The following is an 18791-nucleotide window of genomic DNA, read 5'->3' on the forward strand; positions in this document are numbered from 1 at the left end:
TTTGGGTTTAAGAGTCTTGGCCAATTAATGTTGGTCTTAAATCGTAACAGGCTTCGTATATTTGTTAAGTTAGATGGGATGAATCGAGTATTTTAAAGGTTTAAGACATAAGCTGTACATTTGTTGATAGGTTTATGACTTTATCACAATATATATAAGCAAGATAACATAGATTACACATATTATTCAACAAATTTGAATATCACACTGTTATTTTATCGAATAACACACGGTTTATATAATATTACTTTACTTATTTAGCTTATACGTAAAACAACACAAAAAAAAAACAATAATACACTGAGGAATCACTTATTATGGTTTTACCACAGCATTTTGTTTGGCTAATTTAATTTGCTTCAAAATTTGGTAATCTAACAAATGAACCCAACTACGTTAGTATTATATAGACTACACATTAAGCTAGTCGAGACATTAAAAGGTTTAACATATGGAAAGTGAGTGCATCGCAATCAAATAAAAGAAAGAATAAAATATAGAAAAAGTTAGTTGGTGGTGGTGGTGTAAAATCCGATATCAGACTGCTGCAACTTCTTTATGGCCTCTCGGAATTTAAGGTTTTCAGATTGCATTTTTAATTAAAAATAATAATAATTAAAATTTTAACTATCATAACATGAATTGAGAGGTGAAGTGCCAATTAATTGTTGGTATTAAAAACACCTTACCGATCTTGCATTAAAAGTCATTCAAATCCCAAGACCAGTCTCCTCGCCACCATTAATAAATATGTACATGTCCAATTCAATTCCTACTACTATTATTATATGGGTCTCCCTATTTACATTTAGGGCTAGCCGTCTAGTTAGGACTAGAGTAAACTCTCGTATATTGATTTCTGCTATGGAAAAAAAAATTGGACTAAATGAATTTCTACTATTTAGTAGTATTTGGTAATATGCTTTCTGTATTACATAAAAACAAAATTATTTTTTCTTTCCAACAACTCCAAATTTTAACCTTATGATTTTCGTGGAGACATATTTTACTATATATGAAGATCGTAAGCACTAAATACAAATATTTATGTGTAGCAAGTAGTGTATATTGAAAATATCAAACGCCTAGTGTGCATATATATATTTATAAGGAAATACTGATAATGCTAGAATTAATAAAAAGGAAAGGTACGTGCATGTAATTTGAAAAGCTATGTTGTGTGTATGTTGAAAATTAAAAGTGCTTTGAAATTGTGCTGCCGTGCTGGTGTCGTGAGAATATCATCGTCCGTGAACATCATCACTACCTTTTTACTTGTAGTAGTATTAACGAAAAAATAGAATGAAAAGAAAATTAGATTTTTATTAATCATAACGTTTTCAACGTTATTTATTTAAAGCTCGTAAATGCATATTTTCCTTTTCTTCCTAGAAACTCCATTTAACTCTACTTGTCCCACCGATATATAATCGTAAAGCCATTAATTATGATTCACTTGTGCATTTGGTTGTAGTCGCAGAGAGTAATTAGCACTTGGATTTCAGTTTTTTCTTCTTTTATCATCAAGCATCAATGGCAAAGTAAAGAGAGACCCTATGTGTTGCTTCTACCAATGTAATGAAGGACCGTCATTAATTCAGTTTGCTTGCTGGAGCACATTCTCCGGTAACTAAAAAAAGAAGAAAAAACGCAAATATTGATGATACTAGCTAGTTTAATAACATTACTAGATAGTAGATAGCTAGTACTTAAAGGAGTACTTTATCAATCTCCCCATATGGAATCCAAAAAGATACGTAAAAAAAAAAAAAACGGTGAGATGATAGAGATATTAGGATTAAAATATTCAAAAAGTTGGATGATTAATTTGGATTAGTTGGATGAACAGAAAAGTTCGTTGCCACCTCCGACGGCTAACCATATGTCATCGTACATATATGGGCACGATCTCTTGCAATAATCTAACTTTGCTCTTTCAGTTTGAATATTAATATATTACTACTACTAGTTTGTAGTTTGTCTTAATATCATTACGTTTTCAATTTCATAGAATAGATTTCACACCTTTTCATAAAAGAGTATGAATTAATATGATTATGATTTAAATTAAATGAAAAGAGCTTTTAATAAATTAACAAAATAGTTTAAAAGATCGTATAAAAAATTTAAAACGACAATTTTCAAAAATTAAAAATATAAACTCTATGACGACATTTTTTAGAAAATAAATAAAATTTCAAATTTCAAATTATATCCGTTTAATATCGACAAAATAACATAATCGATAACTTTTTGGTTTCTGCAAAAGACACTTCAACAATATAAAATTTTATTTTATAACGTCTGGTAACAGTTACTACATTTAATATATTTTTAAAAAAATTTAACGTATATATAGATTTCCTTAATTTAAAAAGAATTAGTCACTTTTCACAAAAACAAATGATAGCTTTATCAAAAAAGAATCATTGTTTTAACAACTGAATTCACCAAAAAAATCGAATATACAGTATATACTATATAGGTATGCAACAGCAACAACAGAAAGAATATAGGTAGGCAGAAAGAATAGAAGGTTGATATTATCATCAGGGACTAAATGAGTATATTAGAGATAAATCTGATTTGAACGTTTGGTACTTATAATAAAAGAAGATTTGGAGAAGTCAAGAGATATATAATTAGAGGCTATATATAGAGATTGGGCATGATGATGAATTATGTATGACTCATTAAACTAATGATGGCTTACTCTAAATTACCACATTCGTACCAATACCTACTTCATTTAAAAATATCTTTGACGTGCCCAATACCAAATAAAAGAAGAAGAAGACGAAGTACCGCTGCATTAAATACGTAAGTCAATCAATGCGTAATTAATTGGAAGTTTGAAAGTATAAAACGTTTTTGATTAATTATACATGAATATGAAAACATGATTACAAGTGTACGTAGAGGAGTAGCTTAGTATACAATTTAATGTATGATGAATACTACAATGAATATGAAGCTGATGTAGTTTCTATGCATTTAATGCGCTTTCTTCATTTTTTCTTGCTTCGGCATTTATTACACTTTTTGTGTCTGCTTCCTCGTTGAATTCCTCCCTCCACACACACACTTCTCTTGGCCCTTTTGTTTTGTTTCGCTCTTTCATTTGTTTATACTTTATACATACACTCTCTTATTTATTCATTCATTGATACTTCTTCTTTATTAGTTGGCAAAATAAAGTTCTTCTATCTATCTTTACCAAAGAAGTTGTTTTTCAAAGTTTGGTACATCGCTAGATGAGAAAAGAGATCAAAGACTTTTAAACTAGTAGTGTAAAGTACTGAATCATAGAACCTTGAAATGGCCAACAGCAATATAACATTATGTTGGGTTTAATGGTTTTTCTTGCCAACTTTATTCACGAATGAAATGATTCTACAATTGTGAATTATTTTTTTTTTTCATACAGAATGCAATGTGTAGAATACAAAAGTTACTATGGTAGTATAACATTAAGTAATATTTGCATGCAAAATCAAAATATTAAAAGTACTTACGACTGTATCATAGTATGTTGTATATGATAATAAATCAAATAAATCAATTGGCTGGACTTATAAATAAAAAGTTACTATGACTACTATAACCGTCGTCTCTCATTTAACACACACACACATAATAAGACTCTTTTTTTGTTTCTTAACAATTTGGCCCCATCTATATAAACTCTTTCTCTCTGCCGAACCACAGAGACCCCATCACTGACCTTCCTCTCTCTCTCTCGGTTTTGCTTTTCTCTCCATCTCTCTCTCTGCTTTTCTCGTATGGCTGCTGACGTGAGCTCTCTCTTACGGATACTGAGTAGCTACAAAGACGATCGGACGGTGGCAAAAGATTCCGCCGGATCAAGATCGACGGTTGCGCTTATGACACGCGATCTCCTCGGAGGCAGCGGCTGTGTGGGTGGAGGAGGAGACGATAAGTCCCTGGAGCTTGACCTTGACGTCCAAGTCCCTACCGGTTGGGAAAAACGTCTCGACTTAAAGGTTCTTCTCTCTTTTTTTGTCTCTTTCTCTTCCTTAATTTTTCGTTTTCCCGAGAAAATCTTGAAAAAGAAAGAAACAGAGTGCTCTGTTTCGAAGATTAAAAAAAAAACGGATTTTTCAGTTGGGTTTATAAACCATTGAATGATAATTTATTGATTCTTTGTGATTGATTTTTTCTCAACAGTCAGGGAAAATTTATGTGCAACAATGCAATCCAACAAGCTCGGCTTCATCGACTCATCATCATCACCAAACAGTTCCGAGGTTTCAAGATTTAAATTTTCCGCCGATTCCGGGTAAATCTCCGGCGAAACCATTGTTAAGCCTCTTCGACGAGGACGACGACGCAAGCCTCGAACTGAAGCTAGTCCCCTCCTCTCTCTCTCCTCCTCCTTCGTCTTCTTCTCCGTCGCTGTCGTATCTATCGAGTGTTTGCACACTGGACAAAGTGAAATCGGCTTTGGAGAGGGCGGAGAAAGACATAACAAAGAAACGCCAATCGCCAGAGGAAAACAGCGTTTGCGATCAAACCGCGGAGACGTCACAGGTGGCGGCTGGGTGTCCAGAGTGCTTATCGTACGTTTTCGTGGCCAAGAACAATCCGAAATGCCCGAGGTGTCATTCGTTTGTTCCTTTGCCTGCCTTGAAGAAGCCTAAGATTGATCTCAACATCTCCATCTGAATACTCAAACTTGCGACATTATTGAATGGTTCTTATGTTGTAGGTTCGATTTCTGTAAATGAGAATAGATAAAATCAGGGGTTTCATTGGAAAGAAATTGAATGCGAAAATAGGATGATGTGGGTGTTTTTTTTTTTTTTTTTTTTTTTTTGTATATTGTTGTTCTTAATTGGAATTTCTGATAAATAGTTTATCTTATTTTATAAAAAGTCAATCTAAAGTCTAAAGTAAAGAAGTAACCAAAATTTGTAGTATTATTATTATTTGGTCAATATCTTTCATTAAATTTAACTGTACTCCTAATTATTCCGCGTCTTAAATAACACAAGTGTTTTTTTCTCAATTTGTCTAAGTGGGTAACTTAAAGTCACGGGTTAGTTCGAAGTTAGTTGAAGAAATTTGTAAGTTACTTAATTTAGTAGAAGTCACTTATTTAAAATACCATACGAGATGACAAGTTTATCATTGTTTGTATTTTAATTCTTTACTATGATAATGATATATAAGGGTGAGGTGAATATAAAAGAATAAGCTTATTATTATTATTATTAGTTTATATATTACACCATAAGTTACATGATGTAATAAGTACTTATTAATTGGTTAAGATGTTTTGTTCCTAATTACTATGAAGTGGAGAATGACGCATTCACCGCAGGCATAGAGTGTTGTGATACATAAAAATAAAAGTTACTATAAGAAACCGACGAATAAATGTGAGTTTTAAGTGTAGTGGAAACATTACTTAATTAGAGTCATTCAAGTTTCGCTGACCTTTAACTTCACTTTCCACAGGGCAACGCTGCATGCTCTTCATCATCAGTTCATGCATACATACGCATATACAAGCATTTATTATCCGTCCGTTTTCCTTTGTAACGGGTTTCAAGTTTTATTTGTTGTTTTTTTTTTTTATAAAATTAATTGCATAAGACTAAACAAAATACTACTCCGAATATGTTCTAGACATAATAATTTCATTGAAAAAAGTAATCTTCTCAAAAACAGATTTATTGATAAAATTATCATAAGAAATTACAATCATATATAGTAGATGTATACATTAATTAATTTATTTGGGTAGGACCTAAATTAAATTAAATATCTCGTAGAATAACTTTTTGTTTTTCATTTAAAAACATTCCTGATGGAGGACGGTATGCAATACGCTTTGGTTGGTATTTGTCTTTATCATATTATTAAATTGAAAGCTCTAGTGTATTTATGAGTCGACTGTTACAAAATTTTAGTTGAAGACATTAAAAACTATTTATTCATGATTTTATATTACAACAATATTTGGACATAAATAAACATTAAAAACTAAAGATAATTGACAACCAAGTCTCATAGTGTACATTATTAACTCTATAATCTATGTCCAAAAAAGATTAATGGTTAAACTGCATGAATTCATCATTACTTAGGGTTTTATGAATAACATGTATATATATAAAAGATAGCTAAACGTAAACGATTCTTATGAATTATATACTGATTTGATAACTAATACCCATGTATTTTTATTTTTTAATTGTTAACTTCTGCATAGATGGGCATAAATTATAGAGAAAGTCATGCTAGTGAAAACAAAATGAGTTTTAATTGGATGGCGACCTTTACTAATAAATACCAATTAATGCTCTTTAAAAACATTTTTGAGTTATTATCTTTTTTATCATTTAGGAAAAGTCTAAAATCTTCGAGTCAGCATCTACATTAAAAGTATGCTGGCACTTAGCATTGCTTCAAAGGCAATCCCGAAAAGGGAGAAAGAAATAACCATTTTTGATTGTAAATAATAATAATATTCAAACATCATTATATCGCACGTCACTATTAATTTGGCTGAGTACACATTAAATCGTAATTGAATTAATGGTCGCGGATCTGTCATTGAAACAGTGAAAATTCAACTTCCTTATTTTATTTTATTTTTATTTTTTGCTTTACTCTAAAATATTTTCAAATCTAAATACAGTACATTACTACAATGCAAAATAATTATATTTTCAATATTTTACCAAAAAAACCAACATTTTTTACATGGGATATTTTTATTGATATATTCTAGTAGAATTTTGGTTTTAAAATTCAAAAAGTTTGTAAAAATATACTGGTCACTAAAAATTAGGTATGGAAGATTAATCTACAAAAGTTGTGGTGGGGAACTTAAGTAGAAGGGACGACGTTAATGTTCTTGAATTTCACTAAAGTTAGCTTACAGATCATTTTAAAAAACAATTAGCATACATAATGATTTAGGCCCATGTAGTGATGTAGAAGTTAACATTTCCATAAGCAGCTCAGGCCCAACACAATGATTATCTGTGTGTGTGTTCTGTTGAGAGAAAAGCCATAGATAGACCTTTTAAAAAGTTTCTTCTAAATTAATCACACTTCTCTGTTGTAGACTTGTAGTGTTGTTGTTAATGACCTAATGATGATTCATTGGGACTATGGGGAAAATGATAATCACACGATTTTTTTTTTTTTTTTTACTTTTCAGTATTTCGATTTAAATATATATATATATATATATATAAAGATGATATACAAAGTCATGACTCATGTTAGTACATTATTCTTCAAATTTTAATTTATTGATTATTTTAACAAGTGTGTAAAGATCACATAGATACACACTAACTGATTCTTAATATAGTCGTGAATTTCCTAAACCTCTAAATGTTTAGTAATTTTTAAAAAAGTGTAGCCGTACGTGTACCGTATACAACAAAAGTTGATGTACGGACTACAGATTTAAGGTTGCCAGCTGCAAACTCATGCTTTATTTTAATGAAGCCCACTAGTATTTTTATGCGAGAACTAGTTACTAGTTAGCTCATAGCTGTTGTACTGTGGTTTTCCCCAACTTCGTACGAAACGAAGGCACACATGCATGTGCCATAGATTTGCCAAATCAACATTGGTAGGCTTCTCTAGCCAATACTTGATTGCCACATCACTTGTCATGCGAGGTACTTTTCTTTTTTTTTTTCCAATTTTTTAGATCTCAACATTCCGACAAATAGTTTAACACCGTACCCTTCCGATCCATCTCCCAAACACTACATACGTAATTACGTACATAGATATGTGCATAAACAGATAAATAATACTACTATATAATTGACACAAATGCTATTTATAATCTTTATTCTAAATGGGAATTTAACCCAATTTCATCGTCACCTTGAATAATTTTGTAACACAGGTTTTTTTTCGATATAGCTTTTAATTAGCTGTTGACTTGTTATACAAGCTTTGATTTGACTATTATACATTTTTTTAAAATAAAATACTTCTATATATTTTTCTATCTAATTAATTGTAAAAATGTAAAAATGCATATTGTAAACGTTATAAACTTTAATAGTTACATAAAAACACCCAAAAGAAAATTGATTTGTACAAACTATTAACGATCAACCGCTATACTAACATCGTTGCAATGCTTCTTTTTTTTTTTGTTGGCAGTTACAATGCAATATATGTAAGACAAACAAGAAATCAAATAGCTGAAAATGATTTATGAAGATACACACAATTAGAATTTGTTCTACTTGGCGCGCACAGACTAGTGGATTATCCATTCAATTAATGTTGTGATATATGTATACAGTATTAATTTACAACTTTCAGTGTCAAATAGCCCTTAAGGTTAGGTTATGTATAGAAAGGGAAACAAAATTGAAACCTATAAATGAAGTTAAAGTTTGACCAAAAACTGAATACGTTTTAAAAGAGAACACCTCTTAATCGATGATTTTTCTTGGTGGACGTCTACTTAATTACAGCCATGATTTTAAATCATAAATGAAAATTTAACAAGAGGTTGATGATAAATTCGCAACTTTTAAAAGAAATGATTTAAAAAAAAAGAATTGATAAAGAAATGTTGTACTTTGATAAACAAATTCATAAAACGTAAACTAAAAAAAAAAGTGTGCGCCAAAATATCAGGGTGCATTGTCGACTGTGCAATTATCTTAAAAAAAAAAAAAAAAAAAATTTGGGTTTTTGGTCACCAAATAGATATAATTTCTGTAGTAATTTAGGGATGCTTGGACGTTTTGTTGCAACTCTCGGTACTTTATCTGATGGCTCCGTACGGTGCACACCAATCCATATACTCTTTATCAAATGACGAAACTAACCCGGTGCTTCTTCATAAATTACCTAATCAGTTTCCATACTCGCAAACTCATTTTTACATGGTGGAACGCAGAATAATCCTTTGTAGTAGTGTACCTTGATTAATACAAAAAATCAACTGATAGATATGTAATCATACAAAGTAAAGATATACTATATATTAGTCACACACAAAAAGGTTTGTAGTAGTTCTAAAATTGCGGTGGTCGAAATCAATAAATGTACCAACTCGTACGTTTCTTGGTAAAGGTTTGTATGACTTGTATAACCAAAACGTGCAATTCCGAAATTGATTTGAGATTACTTAATCTGATTCACAAACCAAACCGTACATTAAACGTGTGGGACGCACGTTTCTTTCTGTATTCTCTCTTGTTATTTTACTGTACTATTTTTCTTATATTGGCGGCCAGATTAAAACCCACAAAGGCGTTTCAGTTTCTGCATTTTCAGATTATTATTTGATTCGATTTATACTAAAATCAAGTTTCTTGATCAGCTAAAACAGTGATTATTAACGTGTAAATGAAAACTGGTATATGTATTTACAAAATCGAGAAAATGAAAACCGAAATTTGGGGAAAAAAAAGAAGAAAACAGAGAAAATGATAAAAATGGCCGATTTGGATAATTCGTGGTTGAAAGCTCTACTCAGTGGTAGTTTCAAGAATCATCAAGTCATCATCACCGGCAAGCAAAGAAGCTACGAGGTCCTGTATGTCGCCACCGGACTCTTCGAATCCTCCCAACCGGAGCGTTTCAACCACGCGCTCGAAGACGATGACGTGGCAAGGGATATGAAGAACACCTTTCTGAGCGTAACCGTATTCTTGAGCGGACCGGTTGAGCAAACCGACGAAGATCGGGTGGTTCATAAGCTCTGCGCTCACCACGAACCTCTCCATCTCTTCGCCCACGTAGACGGGCACGTGGCCGGCGGGGACGGTTGTGTTGACTCTTCTGGCCGGGCATATAGACCACGGAGGCGGCGCGTGGAGACGATGGTGACCGCGGCGGTTACGGAGGGATGAAGTTGAACGGCGGATGGAGAACTCGGATGATGAGTCGGCGACTCGAGAGAGGCGGCGGATGAGATGCTTCATTTTGACTCCGGCGGTTTTTAAAACAAATGAGAGATAAAAAATTTAAAAATGAGAGAGAGAGAGAGAGAGTGAGAAAGAGGTACAAGTACTAGTAGTAATCTTTATATATATACAGTAATTTGGAAAGTAATCTTTATATATACAGTAATCTTTATATACTATACTTATATTATAGAGAGAGATACAGAGAGAGAAGACATGTAAAGATTATGACGAGGGAACATTAGAGGAGATGATGGGTACATAAGCAAGTACTTGCCAGGTACAACAGCCGAGCCGATAACATTTTCACTTTATATTTTTCCATTTTTTTTATTATGTATTTTTTTCAATGTACTACAACAACTATACCATTTTTTTAAAAAAATAGTAACATATACCAACAACCCTACGTAAAACTATACTATCGCACAGTTTTATTGGACATATAAATTATCAAGTGAAATAAAGATTCACATAATTATTCTGCAATTAGCGTACTATGATGATGATAAACCTGAAATAAAGATTCACATAATTATCCTGCAATTAGCGTAATATGATGATGATAAACCTATCTCTTTCAAACATTATAATCATTATTATATTCCATGGTTTGAAACTTTTGTATTAATATTATTAACTGAAAAGAAAGTTAAATGATATATTTTAAGCTAGTGGAGTTTAAAACCAATCAATCGAAAATAGAAGTAGTCCGTGATATGATTTTGTTTAAAATCAGAATGGAGCATGATTAAACAAGTTGTTCTTACATCATTGAGGTCAAAGATGAAAGAAACTGGAAATGTTTTTGTGGTTGGTGGTGGTTCAGTAGACTTATAATAATCATAATAATAATTCAATGTAATTAAATAAAAATATTGTAAGTAAAATAATAAGGTTTTTTTATAGTTTACAGATGGTTGGATGAAATATCTGCGGCTAAGTTTAAGTTCAACATTTCTTATAAGAGTTACACGAAGAGTCGAAGACCACCCAAGTCAAAATAATAGTACATAAAAATCATATTAAGCGGGGCCCTTCGTTTTTTTGTCTGATCATATAAATATAGATTTTTTGGTTCATTATAATGACTTTGTTTCTTTGATAACTTTATGTATATAAACGTATAGAGTATGATTTGTTTGACGTTTTATCTCTCTCCATTGCCCGACATAATTTGCAAGTTCCTCAACAATTACAAAATACAATTTTTAGTTCTTTTAAACAAGAACTTCTTGTCTGCTAAACGTTATTCGCATGTCTTTGATCAAAACGTATACTTTCTTGTCTAAGAAAAAAACTCAAATAGTAACAAAAGTATAGTATAGACTATGTAAGCAAAAGACATGGAGGCATAAACCAGAAATAAAATAAAAAAACATCGACAAAGTTGAGAGTCACTCGACAAGTTGTTCACGACACTGCTTGTCCCCTTGCGTTTTGGATATTTACAATAAAAGCTTGTTACATAAACTAAAGAGACGCTATGTTTTTATTATACAGGAAAAAAAAAACATGAAACGACATTTTTATGACGATTTTTCAACAAATTCCATAAGTGATATTTCTTTTAGAAAAATGGGATGTGTTATTCATCAAATCCAAAAGAAAAAGAAAAAAAAAAGAGTGACGTGTAAATAAAGGTATTAAAAGAGTGGCAGGTGGGTTTGGTTGTACGGTCATTTATTCATACATACAGAATGTGACCCACCAACTCTCTGCCTGTCCTTCTTTTTTTTTTCTCTCTTTAACTCCTCTCAGTACGTACGGACCCTTTCTTAATATTTAACCAATTTATTTATAAGACATTAATAATATCTTAAACCTGACGTGACGAAAACACACAAGAATATAAAAACATTTATATCTCACATCTCAAGAAAACAAATCTTAAAGCAAAACAAGTGATGAGGCCCTATCGGTTCGGCCCAATATTATAAGGGTTTTAACTTGGGCCGTTCCAAGGATGAAGGTCCATTCTTCGGACTTTAGTTTTCCGTAGTATTCATTTGTGGTGTATTATTCACTATATACAGTATGTATAATTAACTGAAACTGATTTGCATTCGATAATTTAACTGGACTATAATGTATGGGAAGTTTTGAAATAAACTACAAATATATTAAATGTGTGAAGAGGAAAATAAACATAATTAACTTGGGCGATTAGAGAACATTACTGGATACAAATCGATCATTTTAAAACCGGTCTATATATGTTAGTACTTAGTAGGATCCACATCGAGCTTGATAAGACTGTCTTACACTCTTACTAATAAGAGTGCTAGACCATCATTATTAATTAGTTGGCATTCATTTTTTTTTTTGTATCTGACTGCCGCAGACTAATTAATACACTATGAACTGTCAAAATACAACATTTTCTTCGTCCTACTACACTATACTGTATACTACGACTCTACGAGAGTATTCTACAAGACCACAAAGCTAAATATACAAATCACTGTTCTATAAGAGATCCTGTCTTATATAACCAAATCAAGCTCTACTTCTTTGAAAAAAGAAAAATGACAAGTAAAGGAACTTATTGATAGTGATGATGAGGTGACTACTGGCATATGTTTTGCTTTTAACATCGTTATTATTAGAGATATAACGACAATCAAGTACATATATAAATACAGAAATAACTAGAAAACAATATCAGCGATATCTTTGATTGCAGATTCTAAAAAAAGACCAGAGAAAGTTACATTAAAATCTCCCTGAGCTTGTTCTTTATCAGTTAACCTCAAAAGCGATATTGCTGTTCCGGGCACGCCAACTTGATTCTCTGCTGATATATTTTGAAAAATATCGAAGAATCTGAGAAAGACAAAAACAACCAGAGCAAGAAGATAACATATCCGAGATGCGTTGAAGAACAAGTGATAAGCTGCAACTTGAAGACAATACATCTTTTTTATTTTCTTTGTTTTTGGCAGAAGAAGATGATGATGTTTGTTTTCTCTTCTTAGCATCGAGATGTGTGTATATATAATATGGTACCACTGGTATACGTGTGTGTGATTTTGTGTATGTAAATCGCATGGACGCGTGTTTCTATCTATACGCACACATACAATCAGACATACTCGACGACACCACTCTGGTCCGGACAATGCAATAAATGCTCAAAGTCGATACTTGTCTCTCAAACGATTTGGTACTTGGTAGTAGTATAGTCCGATTTCATTAGTATACCGGGAGATACAACCGAATTGTTAGAGATTAAAACCCGGTCAGTTGTTCTAATCGTCTGAATAATTAATGCAAACCGGAAAGAACCGGTTATGTGATTGTACATTGAAGGAAATTGAATACATGAAGATTGATGATATGCACTTGAATACGTGTCTGGTGATTCAGCTCAACTGCATTAGATGTGACATCTCAACTTCGTAACTAGAAAATGTTGAAACCTTTATTATTGGCAATTCTAACTTTCAGGACTTTATTATTTATATTTTATATTACCCCAATAGGCCAATATGGTATATTTATATACTTATATTTTCAACACCACATATATAATAAATGCAATTTCACGTCATTATATGTCTTTTTGAAATGTAGGACCAAAAATGCACTATCAATTTTTTTTTTTTTTTTTGGAAATATGAGATTTCGAGAAACTATAAAATGTTTTTATATTATCCATGGTTTGGAGGGAAAAGTAATCAAAAAGTGTATTTCTTAAAATTCAAACAAGAAAAATTCAAAAACAGAGACAGGAAAAAGATATACGGCCAATGAGAAAATGACAAGTGTAAAGGGTTTTTAGTTTTCGTCTTTTCGATTTTCTACTAGCCTTCTGCAACAACAGCAGGCAATCGGACAATTTCAGAGCTGAAAACCCTAATCTTCTCGGGGGTTGTCATCTCCAAAATCTAGGGTTCAATCTCTAACCATACAAGGTACTTCCTTATATCTCCGGCGCCGAAGGGGCATTCTGGTGGCGGTGAAATGGGAGACGACCAGCTGGATTTCGAGCTTCCCGAGGAGGTTCTGTCGGTGATTCCGATGGACCCTTTTGAGCAGCTGGATCTCGCTAGAAAGATTACGTCGATGGCGATAGCTTCTAGGGTGTCGAATCTGGACTCTGAGGTGGTGGAATTGAGGCAGAAGCTTGTGGATAAGGATAACGCTGTGCGTGAGCTTGAGGACAAGGCTTCTCGCCTTGAGAGAGATTGCCGCGAGGCTGATTCGAGATTGAAGATTGTCCTCGAGGATAACGTGAGTATCCAATTCTGTCGTTTATAAGCTCCTTTGCTTGTGCATTTTAGGTTTCGGAATTTGGTTAGTATTGGCTAGTTTTATTTGCCGAGATAGTTGCTTATTGATGGAGACAGAGTGTTCAGAATGATTCCGGATTTCTTGGTGTTACAGGATACTTCTATATTTGGGAACAATTTTGTGTGGTTGATTTGAAAATTTGTTGTATTTGGTTTGAATTTTGATGTTCAGACTTCAGAATGCTGTATAAATCTGAGGGATGAGGGATTAAGCTTGGTTTGCTGAAGTGGTAAATTGGTAGTTTATATATTCAGCTGTAGTCTGTGTGTTGAGATTTATATGCTCTTCTCCAAATCAGTGAATGAAAAATCTGGTGCCACTCTCTATAAGACTGTAACAATTTGAGGATTTTTTTTCTAATTTTCTGTGAACTGTCTTCCTTTTCTGCTAAAGATGAACCTGACAAAGGAGAAGGATTCACTGGCAATGACTGTAACAAAACTCACTCGTGATTTGGCTAAGGTGAGAATTTTGCTTCGTTTTCTGATGCATGTTTGATTTTCTTTTGTTAGAGAGTTGCACATCATATACTTTAAGAGTTAATGTTTCTACTTTTAGTTGGAGACATTCAAGCGGCAGTTAATCAAATCCCTGAGCGACGAGAGTGGGCCGGTAAGAGATTCAAGTTTTTGTTATTACACATATCTTTTCTTGTTTTATATTTCTAGTGTACTCCAGGGATGACATATAGCATTTCCTGCTATTTCTCTCCATCTTGCACTCTTCTGGCCTCTGTTTTAAGAAAATGATGGTTTGCTTCTTCTCCATTTGTTATTACAGCAAACAGAACCTGTTGACATTAGAACATGTGACCAGCCAATCCCTGGATCATACCCAGGCAAAGGTACTGCATCAATATTCAATTGCGAATTAAAGAATTGTCTTATTTTGGTCTATCTGTGAGCTAATTATCTTTCAAACATGCAGATGAAAGGACCCATGCACACTCAACAAACCATTCTTACAGTGGATCTACAGACATGACCAATCCAGTTGTCGAAGGTAAACACACCGAATCAAATATCTGTTGTTATGCTTTTATCTTTATGCTGCAACTGAAGAACAACATACGAGTTTTTAATTTGCAGCTTCAAAATACACTGGGAACAAATTTTCAATGACACCATACATCTCTCCACGTCTTACACCAACCGCAACACCAAAGATCATCTCCACAAGTGTATCCCCTCGAGGCTATTCTGCAGCGGGTTCTCCTAAAAGGACATCAGGTGCGGTTTCTCCCACAAAGGCAACACTCTGGTATCCGTCAAGTCAGCAATCATCAGCTGCAAATTCTCCTCCTCGCAACCGCACACTCCCAGGTTCATAGGATCTTAATGATTTTTGCTTTCTATAAATAGGTAAAGCTCAAGTATATGCTTCTCTCATATATATTAATGTATAAAACACTTTTCCAGCTCGTACGCCTCGGATGGATGGTAAAGAATTTTTCCGGCAAGCCAGGTGAGGCCTTTCTTCAGTTTTTGTACTATCTAGTGTCAGATTTATCATTATTCACAATTTCAAATTGTTAATCTTTCCATTCATCATTCTCAGGAGCCGATTATCCTACGAACAATTCAGTTCCTTCTTAGCTAACATCAAGGAGCTCAACGCCCAAAAGCAAACACGAGAGGTAAAAAACTGTTGTAGTTTGTGCGACATTTTCTTTTGCCTCTCGGTACTGTCCAGATTACAATAGTTGATGCTTTAAACAGGAAACTCTGAGGAAAGCAGACGAGATATTTGGGGAAGATAACAAAGATCTCTATTTATCTTTCCAAGGCCTCCTTAACAGAAACATGCGTTAAAACTCATCATCTTGAATCCTGGCAAATGTGATAGGATCATAACTAGCCATTGTAGTATGTGTATTCTCGATGGGTTTTAGTGACATGCAAATTGTGATTTGTGCTTTACCAAAAGAAAAGAAATATCTCGTTTTGGAAAGTGTTGTGTTTCTTTCTTTTAATATATATATATATCTCGCTTTGGTCCTAAATTCATTTTGCTAGATTTTTCTGCTTTGAAATTTAATATTGAAGTTTTATAAACTGAAGTAAAATATAAACCTACATATCAATATGTAACACATATATTTTCTATTTTATTTAGAAATTGTTTGTTCATACAGCAATATTTAAAGCATTATTATATAAAAGTATTTATAAATATGCGAAATTTTTATTATCACAATCCTGTTTTACATCAATATGCTTTTCTCTTTTCTTACTTTCACAACATTATTTTAGTTGCTCTACTTGATCGATAATCTAGACAACTACTATAAATTAATATAATCGTCTACTTATCTTGTTCATATTATATACACACATCTTGTAACTGATATAGATTTAACTATTGCAAAGATAGAGTAGGTAGTAATAAATTAACGCTAGCAAGACCAAAGGGAGTCTCCGGCACCAACCTCATAGACAAAAGCCATGTCAACATCACTAGAGAAGTCTTTGATCGTCGGAAAAGCAACGGTGCTCGCTGTGTACGGCGGAGGTTTGGTGTCATTGTCAATACGGCAGAGCGTCGACCTTATATGAATCAACTCGGCCTGAGCAAAAGCGAGCTGAGTTTGGAGAGCCTCGAGTTGTCTGTGTAATGACGAAATCGTCCCAACACATCCGTACACTGGATCTTGCACCCTTGCGTTGGCCTCGTACACCATAGAATTCACGGCGTCGCTCCGTTGGTTCTCCGCCAGCTCCTACGATCGTTAGATTAATAAACTTAACTAGGACCAGATATCTTTGAATATTTACTGGAAGTTTTATTGATGAATCTAATGATATACTATTTCCATGGTATTTGTGTTATAAAAATTATGTTTGAAACAAATGATGTGTTTGTTTATTTGTATGTAATGATTTTGATTTTGTAAATGATATGATATAGTAATATTCAATAGTAAGAAGTCGCTATTAGACATGGGTGAATGATTCACCGCGTCAATACTTTGTCATAAGATAAGATATACTGTCACGATTTGGCCTTTTAACGTGACATGCAATATAGACTTTTGATATGAAACTAGAAAGTGACTTCCTTACACTATTCTTACACGCGGTTTCGATACTTTCCAAAACTAACAAAACCAAAATCTTAGAAAAATAAATAAATATCTATATCTTCACATCGAAAAGATTGAAAAACCCCGCTAAAAACTTCAAGAATTATTTAACAAAAAAAACAATAACTTCAAGAATCAAAAATAAATTACAGAATTTAATAACCTTAATAATCACCCAAACTTATTTAAAATGTGAACACTAGCTAGTAGCTAGGTAAGATTCATACAAATGATCCCACTACTGACAATTAAAATTCTCTTTTCTTTTGCAAAAAAAAAAAAAGATTTATACAAATTCCTTTTATACAAACTAGGGCTGTCAGCCCGTGCGTTACCGCACGGGGAAATGAAAACTTAAAATAATTAACATTGTTAAATAACTTTTTCGAGTGGAAAATTGATTATAACCTTCTAACTGTATATATATTTTTTAAATTTACGAATTTATTTTCTTTACCTTTTCTATATTATGATATATTAGATTTGTGAGACTAAGAAAACTTTCTTACAATTTTAATTTAATCCCTAAAATGATAATTTTTTTTCTGGTATCGCTGCATTTTAATACTGATGATCCTAAAGCGTCAAAAGAATTCAATATTTATGAATGGCCATTTGTTAATCTTAACGTACCCCTTCTTTTGCTTTATTTAAAAAACAAAGCTGTCAACGAAATTATGAAATGAACTTCTAGCTACTGCCCTTAAAAAAATATCAAAGATTCATGCATTTTCCTTTTACAAATTCTAAGAAACTTTTTGGATACAAAGCTCAACTATTTCTATCATAATACATGTTTTAATCACCAACGAATCATTAGTCCCATAAAACTAATGATACAACTCTACAGATTCAACCAAATTCAACATAACATTATAGGAACATAAGCAATACCTAAAGAAACATCAATGAGAAAGAATATGCTTCAATTTAAGAAAAAAAAGTTTTACAATGACAAATTATTGTCAATTAGATTTAAAAGAACATATATTTGGTGTTTTGGTGAGGCATCTACAGATGGCACGACTTTTCATAGGACAAAGATCAACATGAAGTAACTTCTTCTTCTTGTATGCTTATGTTATATCAATCTTATGCTTTTATCAAAACATGAGCTATAAATTTAAGGGCGATCTTGCTGCAAATTACATTTCACAAATCACAATATATATTAGAAGCATATCCAATTGTATCTACATATAGAATTCAACTATAAATACCAACGAATATTGTTGTATCAAAACATCAACCTATAATTAATAATAGTAGATAAATAAAGAAATAAAACACAACAGTTTGAAACAATGATTTGTAACTGATTCTTGTAGAAATTTAGAAGTATAATTAAACAATAAAATTTTAGTGAAGTCACTAATCATACAATAAAAACGGGAGTAGAAATTATAAGTTTAAAGGCTTATCAAAATATAAAATAAAATGAGGAAGATGAAATAAAACAAACCTGATGATGTTTGAGTGTAAAT

The 18791-nt window shown here is 32.5% G+C and overlaps 5 protein-coding genes across 5 annotated transcripts in view; 2 read left to right on the forward strand and 3 right to left on the reverse strand.

Annotated features, from left to right (window-relative positions):
• Positions 1-3698: 3698 nt before the first annotated feature.
• Positions 3699-4913, forward strand: LOC17900415. Its single transcript, XM_006303118.2, has 2 exons — positions 3699-4004; positions 4189-4913. The coding sequence occupies exons 1-2, from the start codon at positions 3783-3785 to the stop codon at positions 4684-4686; spliced, it is 720 nt and encodes a 239-aa protein (XP_006303180.1). The 5' UTR covers positions 3699-3782; the 3' UTR covers positions 4687-4913.
• Positions 4914-9325: 4412 nt separating this feature from the next.
• Positions 9326-10023, reverse strand: LOC17898369 (auxin-responsive protein SAUR41). The gene has a single exon (XM_006305825.2). The coding sequence runs from the start codon at positions 9945-9947 to the stop codon at positions 9492-9494; it is 456 nt and encodes a 151-aa protein (XP_006305887.1). The 5' UTR covers positions 9948-10023; the 3' UTR covers positions 9326-9491.
• Positions 10024-12535: 2512 nt separating this feature from the next.
• LOC111828678 lies at positions 12536-12877 on the reverse strand. The gene has a single exon (XM_023777192.1). It carries the CDS (start codon positions 12845-12847, stop codon positions 12581-12583), a length of 267 nt encoding a protein of 88 aa, XP_023632960.1. The 5' UTR covers positions 12848-12877; the 3' UTR covers positions 12536-12580.
• An 863-nt stretch (positions 12878-13740) lies between these two features.
• On the forward strand, positions 13741-16201 carry LOC17899953 (uncharacterized protein At4g15545). The gene is made up of 9 exons (XM_006305280.2): positions 13741-14165; positions 14619-14687; positions 14784-14837; positions 15006-15069; positions 15153-15227; positions 15314-15547; positions 15644-15689; positions 15783-15861; positions 15944-16201. The coding sequence occupies exons 1-9, from the start codon at positions 13896-13898 to the stop codon at positions 16034-16036; spliced, it is 984 nt and encodes a 327-aa protein (XP_006305342.1). The 5' UTR covers positions 13741-13895; the 3' UTR covers positions 16037-16201.
• A 196-nt stretch (positions 16202-16397) lies between these two features.
• LOC17897389 (LOB domain-containing protein 3) overlaps positions 16398-18791 on the reverse strand; it is a 3626-nt gene continuing 1232 nt past the window's right edge. The window contains exon 2 of the mRNA XM_006303400.2: positions 16398-16944. Coding sequence (XP_006303462.2) covers positions 16621-16944 — 324 coding nt within the window. The 3' untranslated portion in view covers positions 16398-16620. The remainder of the gene's footprint in view (positions 16945-18791) is intronic.

This window comes from Capsella rubella, unplaced genomic scaffold, assembly GCF_000375325.1.
Source record: "Capsella rubella cultivar Monte Gargano unplaced genomic scaffold, Caprub1_0 scaffold_1, whole genome shotgun sequence".
Classification (NCBI taxonomy): domain Eukaryota; kingdom Viridiplantae; phylum Streptophyta; class Magnoliopsida; order Brassicales; family Brassicaceae; genus Capsella; species Capsella rubella.

What these genes read in the sequence shown, in the direction of transcription:
- LOC17900415 (XM_006303118.2), top strand. Translation starts at nt 3,783, where the DNA reads ATGGCTGCTGACGTGAGCTCTCTCTTACGGATACTGAGTAGCTACAAA. An exon ending in AAAAACGTCTCGACTTAAAG is followed by an intron (nt 4,005 to 4,188) that starts GTTCTTCTCTCT and finishes TTTTCTCAACAG; the next exon opens with TCAGGGAAAATTTATGTGCA.
- LOC17898369 (XM_006305825.2), bottom strand. Translation starts at nt 9,947, where the DNA reads ATGAAGCATCTCATCCGCCGCCTCTCTCGAGTCGCCGACTCATCATCC.
- LOC111828678 (XM_023777192.1), bottom strand. Translation starts at nt 12,847, where the DNA reads ATGTATTGTCTTCAAGTTGCAGCTTATCACTTGTTCTTCAACGCATCT.
- LOC17899953 (XM_006305280.2), top strand. Translation starts at nt 13,896, where the DNA reads ATGGGAGACGACCAGCTGGATTTCGAGCTTCCCGAGGAGGTTCTGTCG. An exon ending in TGGATCATACCCAGGCAAAG is followed by an intron (nt 15,070 to 15,152) that starts GTACTGCATCAA and finishes TCAAACATGCAG; the next exon opens with ATGAAAGGACCCATGCACAC. An exon ending in CCCAAAAGCAAACACGAGAG is followed by an intron (nt 15,862 to 15,943) that starts GTAAAAAACTGT and finishes TGCTTTAAACAG; the next exon opens with GAAACTCTGAGGAAAGCAGA.